Raw genomic sequence first — 14,737 nt, forward strand, 5'->3', positions numbered from 1 at the left:
TTACCGACCTTCTAGCTTTAACCATTTAGGAAATAGCAATAACACCACATGATATTTGGGACACCTTGTATATTTAAAGGCCAAATATCCTGTTGTATTAAGTTGTCCTGCATTTATTATATTTAAAATGAAGGGCGACCAAAATGGTGCCAAAAAGATAATTCGGTATAAATCAACAGAGCTACGCTATAAAATTTCCATTTTTGCAATTGAAGAACCTGAATATTATCATTATAGATGCCCTTCTTGCTGATTTCAAAAACACAAATTTTGTCCTCATCGCTTTCACTGAAAAGAATTATTGTTTCATAACGGTACTGCGTAAACGAATGACACAGAAAAAGTGAACGTAGCAACAATTACCGGCATTCCACAAAGATTGGTCTAATTTTTTGACCGGAAGTCCGTCATGTAGTATTTCCCTATGACGTCATTTTGTTTACAGAGCGATATACTACATATGAGTTTCAAGTAATATCATTTTTGGCGAAAAAAGACGTTACCAGAACAAAAGAAAGGACAAAACTGTAAAGAACGTCATATGCAATTCATTAGACCATTGCTGTGGCCACCCAAAACAACTTTAATTTTAGTGTTAAAAAAGTGTGCAATTAGCGTTTTTTCGTGCATCTTACAAATTGTTGTTACGTAACGCAAATAATTCGTTTATAAAAAAAACGGTTGGAGATTAGGCCACGAAACCCTTTAATTTTTAAATCCCCGTGAAAAAATAACAAGGCGGTATAATGAAATGTAATAGGGAGGATGTTCATTTATGCAAATTGAAAATTTATAACCTAGGTCTTTTCGTTACGCTTATAAACTCATCTCTAAGTCTAAATTAAAGACAAAAAGGCCATATTCATTTTTTTACACTAACTTGCTTTAAAAAAATAGATCATCAGCCCATATGGGATACCTCGTTTGTATACTGTGTTAATTTAAAAACATCGTTAGTCAATAGCATATTTTGCTTTTTTCACTATTTTTCTAAACGTTTGTATAAACTAAATCTCCTGCTGTTTCAAACATTCGAGGTCATTTTAACACTTATTTTCGTGTTTTTCAAAAAGAAACTCTGGAGAAGGGTCCGGAGGAGAAGCTGAAAAATAGTACATTGAAAATTGTGAAAATTCCTTTAAACTGAAGGAGCGAGCTGCGTGCTTTTCGCTATTTTTCTTATTTACAAATCAAACATATTTTGTTTGCTTGACGACGTCCAATGTGGACAATCACATAGTATTATTTATTCATACTCCATGTCGATGACACAACAGAGATAACATCTTTTAGCGAAAATAAAGGTAAATCGTAGGTACCTACCTAATGTTAATTCAATTAGGGATTTTAATTGTTAATCACTGCCTGTGAAATTATATGGGATACTTAAGTATCCGTTGTGCCAGTTAAATGATAGTTCATCTTGACTTCATGGGCAGGTATTTCAAGAACTTCCGCTTTTTTATGGTGCAATTACCCGAATGCGCTCACGCTGGATCTATAGAATTGTAAGAGTGCATTGATGTGTGCCATGATGATTACCATAAATACGCTCAGTCACATAAACTATGTTATGATGGTAATTACCAGAAAACTCATGTTTTGCATAGGAAATACACGTAAACATACATTAAGTTTAATAACAAATTTTTTTCTCAATGTAATGGCAAGTCATAACTCCGATTCCACAATTACTACCCTCCTTAATTATTTTGCTAGATTAATAAATTGGCTTTTTCCCTTGCATTTCTTTCCTCCTTCCAAGTTGTTCACCAAACATGTTCTCCAAGTTGATCGCCCCCTTTCACTCTTTTCTCTAAGCAATCTCATCGGATCTCCTTCGTGAATTCCTTAGGGTTTAATTAAGGGAAATTAACACATGCATTCGATGGTCTTACAGCCGTTTTATTGCTTCCTCTTTTGTGCGAACACCACTTAGCACGCTCTCCTAAGATTTAAATGCCATTTAGATTTCAGCTTCGTAGATACCATCCCTGGCTGCATTCTGTATAATGTTAGTCGTGAGCAGATAATGTGGGAGATAGGTATTTGGATGAGCACAAACTCTTGAAAAAAAAAACCTCAAAAATTGTGGAGTTTTTTACTCATATTTAGAGGTTTCAAAATCAGTAGTAGGAGTGATGTGCGAGTTTCTTTTGGTGGAATTGGTTAACAGGCCTAAGACAATAAAAGAAAGTGGGCGGGGCTTATTTCCTATATATTTGAGGCAAATGAGCCTTTAATTTGCATAATACAACATTGCGAGAAAATTTACATTTTAAATGATTTTCGCAGTCGTTGAGTTAAACCATTTAGGAGAGAGTTTTCCTGCACGACAGCTTTGGGAAATCTCAAAATAGGGAGAGAAATTGCATGTCATTTAAACATTGACGCAATAAAATATTCTGTTGGTGCTTTTAGCTCCAACGGCCGGCATGCGTCAGGAATCCATTTGCCGTGTTTATTTTGCGGTGTGTCAAATGTAAATACGAGGATAGTCCCAGAAGAACCCTGCCTAATACTTAAAGAAAAAAAAGTTGGAAAATGTTACGCTATTTTTCAATATTATTTCCTTTGAGATTGACACATTTTTCCTAGCGATGTTCTCTAGCTTCTATATCCTGTTTAGACTAGGAAGCTTCGAATGTTTCAAGATAGACGTCAACCTCGGACTCCATCTCTTCATGGTTGACAAACCTTTTTCCATCAAACCGTATTTTCAAGTTTAGAAATATAAAATAATCTGAGGGGGTTAAATCTGGGGAGTAGGATGGTTGAGGAAAAAGTTCGTAACCAAGTTGATTGATTTGGACTATCGCGATGTCGGAAGTGTAGTCTAGGTTCTCTAGAGTAGAACCTAACATAGCTTTGTTGTTGGATGGACTAAAACTTTTCAAATTAAAGTATTGAATCACGTACAGTACTTCACAAAAGTTCGGAAACATGTAAGAGAGAAGCACAAAAACATGAATTATGAGAATAATTAATTTTCGATTGGCATTGCAAATTTTTGATAAACGTTAAATCGTATCTGTTTTCTTTCGTGAATAATTACTGTGAAATCAAATACATAGTGGAGAAGTAATAGATGTACTAGCAAATCAAGCCATAAATTTCAACCACATAAGATTGGAACAAGTCATTTGTGTTAATATTTTATAGAAAATCCTTTGTTTTGCAGTACGATTTGTCAGGGAATCAATATATTTCACATATGTTTCCGGTGAAAAATTTTCCCACTATAATTTAATAACTTCAAATAGATTAGCTTTATTTGTGATGTTGTGGAACCTGAACCTGAACTAACGAACGTGAACTAACCTGATCTTCCTATCAAATTCATCCCACCAATCCTCAATAGGGTTGAGATGTGGTGACTGCGCCGGCCAATCTATTATGTTAACATTATGATCCTCAAACTAGCTTTTAACCATTAGAACCGTACGTTTAAGATCATTATCTTGTTGGTATGTCCTCAACAATGGTATATTTTCCTCGACAAAGGGCGACATATGGTTGGATAGTACGTCCATATACACGTATTGATCCATTACACCTATAATTCTAACGAATGGATCTGGACTCGATCTTGAACAGTATCCCCATGCCATTATCCCACCGCCACCACGTTTAACTATAGGTAGTTGGTATTTAGGGTCATAACTCTTTCCTACAGGGCATCTTACGGAATTAATTCCATCAGTGCCAAAGAGTAGGAACTTGCTCTCATTCACTGAATAATATTGAGTTTCATTTTTTACTTTTCCACCATAAATAGTGGTGTACTAAATACGATTCGCTTCTTAAGATTGTTTAGGGAAATGAGTGGTTTCTTTACAGGACGCCGTCCAACCAACCTACCAGCTTTCACTGAACTAAGCCCAACTATGTTAGTAGAAATGTCTTTTACTAACTCCGCATTGGCAAGTTCGTCGTGTATTTGCTTTGCCATTTTTCTTGGATTTTTTTGGGAAATTCGTTTTATTGAACCATCAGTATTCATCGAAGTTTTAGATGGGCTCCCAGATTTCAACGCAGTTTTTTCGGTATCTTTTTCTTTATATTGTTTTATAATTTTTGACACTGTTCCCCGATACGTGTTGAAATTATTAGGAATATCTATAATTTTTTACTCTTGTTTATAGGCATCGACTACTTTACTTTTCAAATCACAAAATAATAAGTTTCTTTTAGGCTATCGCAAGATATCGAAAAAACTTTAACAACAAACACTTTGCTACTGAATTCTTTATCAAGCAACAGTATAGTAGATCTGTCTTGTACGTGTTTCCAAACTTATATGCTTTTCTTCTTTAGAAAAAAAAAAAATTATTTTTAGCAATATTAACAAACCTAACGGAAAAAAAGAATACAGGAAAATATAGTACAAGACCTGATGATACCTAATACATTCTCAATTGTATTCGAATGAACCCCCAAATATATATTTCTCAAAATTTAACCACTTCCTATTAATGTTTCCACACTTTTATGGAGTACTGTATTAATGACCAGTTTTTTCCGCGTTCACAAAATCTCTAAAAACCTTTACTAAAAACAGCACCAAAATAAACTCAAATCAACATAGGATCCTTGAATTTTGACCTTTAGAAAGAAAGTTTTTTAAAGTTGTAAAGTTTTAACAAAAAAAATTACCACCTATATATCAGGTCTGGGACTATCCTTGTTACAATTTAATGTAATAAATAAAATAATTTTTGGATATTTTAATTAATATCTTAATGAAATTTACAGATATTTTCCGAATTTTTTTGTTTAGTATAAGTTACGAAGTGCCATGTTGGCAAATTAAAATCCAAAAGTGATAAACCCCGACCTAAAACTGGCTAAATGGGTGCTCGTGTACTACTTGGAACCAGTAAATTTTTCTTCCGCACAGTTTGGAAAATTCGATGTTGAACACAAGAACGCACTTATGAAAGTTCAACGGCACCAAATGCGACAAGGAATTCGATGATTTAAAGATTTTTTTTATGTTGGATTTGATTTATAAAGGCTTTATATGATATTATTTTGTGGTCATAAACTAACTAATTATGCTATAAAACTCATGATTGTCTTTAGTACAATAAAGTACTAAATAGTAGAATAAAGAAGCTAACACAGAATGATTACGGTGAAGCTGACAGACTGAATACTGTCGGAGCAAAACGGTTTTTAACACACGATTAAAGTATTTTGGAGACTCAAAAAAAAAGAGTTAAAATATTGCCAAACTGACCTGAAAAGGGGCATAAAACGTTACATGTAATGCGTACGCAATGACGTAAATTCAATTTATCCATTTATGGACTCGCTCCCAAGCTCTCTCGGTCATAAAATGGTTCATCTAATAAAATCTTACATTACGTCCTTATTCCGTAAATAACCATTATAATTTATTAAACTCTCGTTAAAGTTATCTTTTATGATTTAAGGCAATTAATTACATAAAAATCCTATTGCTTTAAAAATGTTGTTCGTGCGTGTGTCACTTCAGGCTTTTAATAATTACATATGTACATAATAAAAATGTATGTAACTGCTGTTGTTAGTTTTCTGGTACACATAGCACGAAATAATAACAATTTGCAGGTGCTGTTAACGTCCGCAATTTACTGCATACTTGATCTAGATTCTTGTTAAATTTTTTTGCCGCTCGATTTGATATCGTGAAGCTGTTTTACTGAAATAACTGCATTAGATCTGCTGATGGAATTCCTTTGCTAACAAGAAGGTTCCATTTGTTCAAATTTCTGTTTACCTCTACGCATCACATTTTCTGTACCAGTCCTTGTGGAAAGCCCCATTTTTCCCTCAGAATTCTTATAAGAAAAACGCCATATTCACAATATATCGCTAAAATTAAATTATATGAGGGAACCTTTCAATGTGGGAAAGTTTCAGATCATCCTCTGATTTTCGTGCAGTTTTCCCTGTAGAAATCATCAGGGCTGTATTTATGGATGTAAGCCGGTATAAGTTGGTTTTCCTTGGAAGCTGGACAGACTATAACATGAGCAGTCTAAAGAACGTTTTAATGTTCTAGGAACATCTCGTGCCCAAAATAATTCCGAATATTTCCCTGGAAAATATTGCGAATTTTTTCTGGAAAAATTTCCAAAGAAGCCGGTTTTGAAATTTCGTGCGCAGACATTTTTCCAGAGAACAATTTGCTGGCAATAAAACCTTTTTTATTAATTGATTTTATCGTGAAAAATCTCTGAAATTAAGGTGCCGCAAATTGCACTTTAAGGGTTCCAGGTCTTCAAATAAGTACTTCATGTGTCACATAATGTGATATGTGATTGATATGATAGCGTCCTAATGACAATGCAGTAAAATGACTGGAAAATTAAGGACAATGAAAATCTCAAATTTTGAACCAAAGTTGTCCATCATTTGCTACCTACACAGGGTGGCCCAATGAAAACTTTGCTTCTCGAATTTCAGTATTTAAAATGAAAATATGTAAAATATATATGTAAAATATACTATTCGTCTTCTTGTTAATTTAGGGGGATATTTTTTTATTATTTTCAGCATCTTAACTTCAATTCCTGAACAGCAGTGACAGTTGTCTTTAAAATTTCTAATAGGTAGTAATGTCGAGTAACGCCTCATTTTAAAGGTAATTGTACCTTAATTGTAACTTCCGAGTCGGATGTTACTGTCATTATCTCTGTTGATATGACAGCTTGTTAAACTTTGTGTGAGAAAAGCTTTTAAGCAATAATTAATTTATTACAATAAGGGCTGCAGATTTCACAATTGGGGTAGGAACACCTTTAAAGGTGAGATATCACTGAATCGTTTTAACTGAAATGAGTTTTATCCCTAATCGTATAATTCATGCATTTCGCCAAATTATACCTGAAATGTTACGTAACGTAAAACAGCGATTTAAACAAAATTTATTTTATAGTATTGAGGTAAGTGACGGTCATTCCCAGCATTTAATAATTTGATCGGAAAAGTGATGTGAATACTTTTTCATTTGCCACCTTGGAAAAATATATATAAATAAAGAAACGTACCCTTTTAAACTTGAGGGGTAAAACTCATCTGCGCCAATACGATTCAGTGATACTTCACGTTTAAAAGTCTTGCTGCCCCCATTTTGAAGTCTGCAGCCCTTATTTCAATAAATCAGTTATTAACTAAAAGTTTTTTCTCCTCAGATTTTGACAAGCTGTCATATCAATGGGGATAATGGCCGTGACATCAAACTTAGAGGTTATAATCAAAGTAAAACTGCCTCTAAAATGATGTATGGGTGAGTAACTGTCATCCCTGTTCAAGGGTAGAAGATGAAGGATTGAAAATACAATAAAAATTGTCTATCGCGTATCAAAAACCGATGTGTCGGAGAGCTTTTACACATGTTAATTATAAATACTGAATATCAAGGTACAAAGTTTTCCTTGGGCCGCCCTGTATTTTAGTCTTTAAAGCAACTCCCTTGGAGAGAAACGGTTAAATTTAAGATCCACGTATAGCACATGCGAATGCCCTTTAAACAAGCAAATTTAGCTTGCACTTAATCGATCATTTCTAATGATTCAATTTCAACTCAACAAGTTGTAAGACCACTTCAATGGCGAAAGCATAGGGGTGCACTTCAGCTATTGAGATCCCGCTTCGTGATCGAGTGTGGGTCCGAAAAAGCGTTTGCGCTTCTCACAAATATTTCAGCGAATCTTCGCCATTTTGACCAGAGCAACTTAAGACATCGATTGCGTTGAGCCTCTTACATCACCACCACATTCCACCAGCAAACACAAGCTGACCTTACGCCTTCCGACATAACCGCGCAATTTATAACAGCGCAAATAACTACAATATGGAAACGGATAAATTAATGCTGCATATACCCAACCTGTGTGCGAAATGGTTTATGCGGTTATGCCCAACTCTCCAATGGTTAAATGTTATTCTCACTTATTCTCACACGCCTCCTAGATCGAAATGTAGCTATTTGAATACAATTACGGCCCCTGCTTGGCTGGAACGTGTAAATGTGTAACGGCGCACATTGTAAGCGCCATTATTAATGAGTGTCACTTGCACTAAGTCACCTTTAACTACATGTAAATCGGGTGATTTTGTGATCTTGCTTTTCGTATTGTTATTGCTTATTTTATGCCGCTGATTGCCCTTTTCTTCTTGCTTTTGCAGGCTCCAATGGAACGGCCAGGGCTTACATGAACGGACACCTCAACGGACATGCCAACAAATTTGAGGACAAGCAGTCCACATTGTCTAGGTAATTCGATTTATTCCAACTGATAACAACATCTGATTGATATTAACACGATTTAATAATAAATCCTTAACAATCATCTGCCCGATTTTTTGGGAGTTGCTCTGGCTTAAGTTGGGTCTAGATTAATCCGCTGTCTGAAATTTATACATTTTTAAATTAATTTTTGAGAAGATAATTGAATAATTTCATTTTGCCTACTTATAGAAGAATTCTTGATGATTTCATAGCCATCGGTAACCACGGAGCGTTCGATGTTGTTCAGCATTCCTGTGTAATATTTTACGTTTTCGTTTACTTCCTCCTTTGATCGAATTTGTATTTCTCTCAAATCGTTAAGTTGCCTTCGCAGTTCATTATGCTACAATAAGGCGAACTATTGTCAAACTAAGTCCGTTGTTCCGATGTGTACAGGATGTTGTAAATTCAGGGGCCTTTACGGGAACCTCAACAACTACCCTCACTTCCATATGAAATACACCACCCAGTAATAATAAAAATTAAATCTTGTAATTTTGGCAAGATAATGCTTTATAAGAGAGTATCAAATAAGAGTTTTAGTTAAAAAGAACCAACATTTATTAATTAAAATGTTGATAATGAGTTATATCGTCTTGAGCAGTAATGTATGCATATACTCTTCGCTCCACGCTTTCCAACGAATAATCAATATCCTCCAGAGACATTTCACTCTACGCCACCTCAAAGGGGTATTATAGGTCATCCAAATTGTTTGGAGGCCTCGGTCAATTTCGAAAAAGGCGGCTCATCATCCCCCAAAAATGTTCGACAGGTGTTAGATCCGGTGCCCGTGCAGGCCAAGGCAACACTTGCAATGGTGTTTGTTCCAGTTACCTTCGAGTAATGTTCGCATTATGCGGCCTTGAATTATCCTGTTGGAAAATGCCATTTGGTAAAGTCTGCGTGAAAGGTACTAATACTGGCCTCAGGACATCGTTAATGTAGCATGTGTATACAATATATTGAATGAAAATCTAGAAGGTCGATGGCAAAAACCCATTCACGTTTTTTCTTTTTCCCTGAAACTCCGATCATTTGACACACTGTTATGAAGCATTATTATGCCAAAATTACAAGACTTAATTATTGCTATTACTACGTGGTGCATTTTATATAAAATTTAGTTTATATAGATATACGCGGTCAGTTACGTTAACGCAAATCTGTGTAGGTGACTTAATTTTTCTTTGTTTATTTGAGTGTTGGAATTGCACACTACTCTCAATTGAGATTAACTTAGAATAGTATTCGCCCTTTTACTAAGAGCTCGGGTGAAAACCCTTAGGGTTTTGGCGATAAATCTGTATTTAGAATCCAGGAAAAACAAGTAAAAAGAACAAAAATCAACAATTAACTAAAATGTGTGAAAAGTGAATATTTAAAATTTGTGCATTTTCTCTTCTTAATCGTTGAACAATGACCTGTTTTGGACTTGAATCAAGTCATCATGCTGGTGGACTGATGTTTGATCATTATACCTAATTTAATGTTTCTTTTTTATTTCATTTACTATGCTGGTGATTGCTCTAAGTGGTATTTCTTAGTCTTTAGTTTCTTTTTATATGCCCGAGGTCGACCTCTTGCTCAGTCATAGGTAACCAAGTGTTATCCATGCTTACTGAACAAGAGGCCATACACCGGTTTTTATTAAATAAAATATGTGCACTATCTGTTATTTGATAACGGCTCGTTCTTTAATGAGGATGCAACCATCGTTTCGTTTAATTTTGTGACCATTGTCAAAGGCATATTGGTATTTACTTAAACTATGGAAGGATTCATTATTAATAGAACTTTGATGGTTGTTAATTTTTTTCCAAGAGTCTACAGGTTTCGTCAATACAAAATTTCTCAAGTTCTCAAGTCATTTTATAAACGATTTTTTGTGTTTCTTTCCGTTTTGTGATTTTATCTTTGTAATTTTTAAACATATGATATTTAACATAACGCGATATGGAAGTTCTTTAACGACTTCTCAATAGGTTTTTGAATCTATTTTGACAAAATTTCCTATCTTTGCTTCAGATTTCGCAATTTCAATAATTAACTTGATGCAATACTTCTTGGTCTGATTGGTAATGTCGCACAGTTTTGCCAATCTCTCCTCTGCCGTGTCTCGTTTCTTCTTAGTCGAATCCAACTCTTTCTGGGAAACAAATTAAAAAATTATCAACTATTCAAGAAAATATCAGGTTCATACCATCTTCGACGGGGATTTGACTTATGTAGGTACCTGCTTGATAATTTACAAAACTACAATGCAAAAACTTCATAATTTTATAAGAACATTCTCTCGAGATTGTCTTTCATTGTTTCTAGGTTGTATCTCTTCATGGATTTATTGTGAACCATTAATTAGTACACTCTAATATGTTCTAGTTTCACTTTCACAAAACAGTCTCATGAAATTTGAGAAGCGAATATAATGAACCTTATATTAAAATAAATTCCCTCCAGATCGCTATTGTTATCTTCATATGTACCTGCTGCTATTATTAGCCGGCTAATAATATGGATGATTATGGATGTGTTGGTGTGAAAGCGTACCTGCCCATTATTTTCTTTATGTGTGTACGTTATAAGCAGGGTGAGTAAAGCGAACCGGAACGGTCAATTATCTTATTATAAAAGGCCACGAAGATATAAGTAGCACACTGAAAATTCACATTATTCTCCTGATATTACCGATCATTTTTTTTTATTTCACAGGATGTGTTTATTAAAGCCTCAATATTGGGAAAGCGATAAGTTGTACAAAGTTGATTAAAAGGAACTAACCTGCTCAACACAGCTCATGTAGCATCACAATTATGCGCTATGAGCTACATACAATTGGCTTAATCCTATCTAAACTTTTTGCTTAAAATGACTTCTTGCAAGACTAAGTTAAGGCCGTCACGGGTGCACCCAAATACTCTGTATGTCTAAAGTCAACCTTCGTATGTCTACATTTGCTACCTGTTTCTCCTCCAGTTGGTTTTCCCAAAGCTCAAGTTGAATATCCAAATCTTCCAAGGAATTCAAGATCTGTCCAGTCGGGGCGGTAATGGGCAGCTCGGTGATGCGTGGTGCTCTTTCTCGCCAACAGCTCTTGAATTCCTCAAAGTTGCCTGAAGTCATCAGAAGAAAAGCGACCACCATCATGGCGGTGGCAATGACGAGGGCGGTAGCATAGTATATGAACATTTCTGGGGATGTTTGCTTTTTTTTAATATGACCCGAACACTGTAGATTTCTACTTTGACACGGATGCAATTGACAATAATCTGTGAGGGAAAGAGAAGGTGGGACAGATAAAAGGGAACTGGTGCATATTAGGTATACAGGGAGAGTCGTCATGCTATCGATACACTACAGTGCTTGTAAGGAACGCCAGAGTATGATAATTTGATGATTTTTTTTTGTACGGTTGATAGTTGAGGAGATATTGGCCTCCGAAGTTGGCTTGTTATTTTCACAAAAATAGTACATTTGAATAATATATCATCATAACGCAACCAAATTTGGAATATATGTGTAGTGTTAAGTACAAAAACGGCTTAAACCCACAAAACTTGGTATGTTTGGCTATACAACAGCACTGAACAAATAGTCTCATCTACGTCATATTAATGATGATTCTAATGCTTACTAGGAAAAAAACTGTTTAAATTATAAATTACAGCAAAGTCGCGTAAGAAGCTCTAATACAAAAAAGGTCAAAGACCGTTCTTTCCGTAAAGGAAGATTTTCTAGGACCACTTTTACGCTCAACGCCTCATTTCATTCTTATTAACACCTTTAATTGACAAAAATGTGAAATCGATGCTCAATAAGAGTTGGATTACGGGTAAGGTCAGATCTAAAAGAGTTGTATTTTTAAAATTTTTAAAATAACTAACATACGGATAATATCATTTAATAGCAAATTTAATTCGAAAACTTTTGTTTCTTTTTGGAAATTGGTCGAACACCTTGTAATTTTTGATTAAATCACAGTTTTCTGAAATGGAACCAAGCCAAATTTGAAGAAATTTAAAGGGATTACGATGCAGTTTTTAACTCATAGGCTATTTGCAATTTGCCAAAATCACGACTGTGATAGATATTTTAAATGTGGCATTACATCATATGGTAGTATGAGGGGTTTTCAATACCTCGTAAAATTTGTTTTTCATTTCGGAGCTTTACTTGCTGACCGACGCGTCATCTAAAATTGCTTTTGCAAAATGAGCCAGTCTCTCAAGCTCTCCCATCAACATTAGAAAATATCTCCTGGGTGGAATTAAACGAATGGGAATTTGTTTTTGGTATTCCTCAGTATTATTTTTGCAATTATGCTCGCAAAACTTCAATGCTAACAGCATATCAACTTGCTCATTAAATAAAAAAATTTCAGCTATTTATGAGTCAAATCGCGCTAACTTTGGCATAACTTTGGCAAACTACAAATTACTTGCGAGTCAAAAATAGTATCATTTTGACTGGTAATCACTTTAAATGCCTTTAAATTTGCTCTAGTTCAATTTCACAAAACTGCGATTTTAACAAAAATTAATACGTTTTTGATCAATTTTCAAGAGGAATAAAAGTTTTAAAATTAAATGGAATCGTCCGTTTGTTAATAATTTTACAGATTAAAAAAAATCCTAGCTGTTTTAGACCTTACCTTACAACCAACCTAAGCTTTTTTGAACATCTGTCAATTCCACATTTATACCAAGTAAAAATGATGATACGAATCAAATACATTTCAAATTTGGTTGCGTTGTGATGGGGAATAATTGAAATATACTTTTTTAAATAAATTTACAAGCCATCTTTGAAGGTCAATATCGACTATTAACGGGAGGAAAGAAATATTCATCAAATCATCATGTTTTAAGGTTCCCCACACGTGTGTTCTGTATCGGTTCCATTACAACTTACCCAGTATAACCTCAGGGTCGAACCTGTTCTACTTCAGCAATGGACTTGAATTGAAAGGGCTTCGAAACTACATACAGTTTTGCATCTCGGGATTTAAAAAAAAATCCAAAATAACCCAAATTAAAAAGAAACCAAAATAATAGCGAGATGTTTGGCTTTAAAAGTAATTTTTCTGACATACATGTTGTTTCCTAAATACGTGAAGGAAATTTAAGGGCCTAATCTTGGATGCATTTCAAGTCATAAATGTCTAATAAATAAAATTCCGCAAATGCTTCGTTTTCAAAGTACAGAGTGTTAAAATATTTTTTAAAGATTTTCTTGAATATTTTCAACATTGCTCAAATTGGAGTTTTCATTTTAGCACATGGATGTGCAGTAAAACGTCCCATATTTATATGTATTCAGATATATTCATGCGACAACGGCGTACGCTTGAGATATCTTTATCATTCTATTTAAACGCGAAATGTACGACGCTGAGTTTACCGTCAATTCATATCGATTTGTATGTTCTTTGTTCCAAACAGAACCGAAAAAATTGCAAGAACACTTTTTCAATAACTGATCAATCGAAGGTTTATTTATTTAAAAATCAAGAAAAAAATAACTCAATTAAATATCATAAAAACTGTTAAAGATGACCACCATTACTTATAACATCAGCTTGAGTTCGGTCACTTTAGCTGACACTATAAACGTCAGTAAAAAATTATATTCATATTATTATAATCATATATTATATTCATATCAATAAAAAATCCAATTTGAAGCTCATTGGTAATATTCCAAGGAAACGTTCTTTTTGTATACTTTAACACCTTGTATTTTGAAAACGAAGCATTTGCGGACATTTATTTATTAGACATTGTCCACTTGAAGTGTATCTAGGATTACGCTCTTAAACGTTTTAGATGAAGTTAGAAAACACCCTGTATATTTGTATCTTTTACGAACACCGCAATCATAATCCCAGCCAATATCGATATAATGCCTTTACCTGAAAATTTCAAATTACAAGATAACGGTAAAAATGCAAAATAGTGATCTCGTCATATTTAACATGCAATAAGACAGGTGCTCTTCCTGTTAACTCAGGATTACTTTTCTGGTGGTTTGATCACATTGTGATGTTCACTTAGGTCAGTAATAGATTCCCATAGCGGCTGTGGCCGCACGCGTGATGGTATGTACATGTAACATGGCAGATATTCAGATTTTCGATTATGTCTGGGCAATTCTTCAAAATTTAATTCAAAAAACTTCGTTCTCGATGCTGGTTAGATGATATGTAAAAATAGCGCGCATTGTGAGAATGCCCCCTGTATCAGCTTTGCACGTCGCTAATAATTTTTCAGTTGATAGTGCCGTTAATAGAGTGGAAACCCATAGAACTGTTACCGTTTCGAATTTGCATTATACATTATCAAGGTCAGCTTATTATGCATTTATTTCCACGATGTGTGTGAAGAAGCTGCGGGTCTATGCGGGTAAAATTAAGGATCAAAGAGCTCAAGAGCTTTCGTTGTGTTCGGTACGTGATGG

General features: G+C 34.5%; 2 protein-coding genes across 5 annotated transcripts in view; one reads left to right on the forward strand and one right to left on the reverse strand.

Moving 5' to 3' along the window:
• The window catches only part of LOC136338835 (calpain-9-like), a 106,563-nt gene that overhangs the window by 60,154 nt on the left and 31,672 nt on the right, over positions 1–14,737 (forward strand). For all 4 annotated transcript variants that reach the window (XM_066281579.1, XM_066281578.1, XM_066281581.1 and 1 more), the window contains one exon: positions 8,179–8,266. In XM_066281579.1, the coding sequence (XP_066137676.1) occupies positions 8,179–8,266 (88 nt within the window). The remainder of the gene's footprint in view (positions 1–8,178; positions 8,267–14,737) is intronic.
• On the reverse strand, positions 8,265–11,688 carry LOC136338884 (uncharacterized). Its single transcript, XM_066281663.1, has 4 exons — positions 11,243–11,688; positions 10,287–10,430; positions 8,465–8,624; positions 8,265–8,400 (listed from the first exon to the last, which is right to left on the reverse strand). Exons 1-4 carry the CDS (start codon positions 11,621–11,623, stop codon positions 8,384–8,386), a joined length of 702 nt encoding a protein of 233 aa, XP_066137760.1. The 5' UTR covers positions 11,624–11,688; the 3' UTR covers positions 8,265–8,383.

Source organism: Euwallacea fornicatus, chromosome 4 (assembly GCF_040115645.1).
Source record: "Euwallacea fornicatus isolate EFF26 chromosome 4, ASM4011564v1, whole genome shotgun sequence".
Lineage (NCBI taxonomy): Eukaryota > Metazoa > Arthropoda > Insecta > Coleoptera > Curculionidae > Euwallacea > Euwallacea fornicatus.

What these genes read in the sequence shown, in the direction of transcription:
- LOC136338884 (XM_066281663.1), bottom strand. Translation starts at nt 11,623, where the DNA reads ATGACGACTCTCCCTGTATACCTAATATGCACCAGTTCCCTTTTATCT. An exon ending in ACCAACTGGAGGAGAAACAG is followed by an intron (nt 10,431 to 11,242) that starts GTAGCAAATGTA and finishes TTTGTTTCCCAG; the next exon opens with AAAGAGTTGGATTCGACTAA. An exon ending in AAGCAAAGATAGGAAATTTT is followed by an intron (nt 8,625 to 10,286) that starts GTCAAAATAGAT and finishes GCCTTATTGTAG; the next exon opens with CATAATGAACTGCGAAGGCA.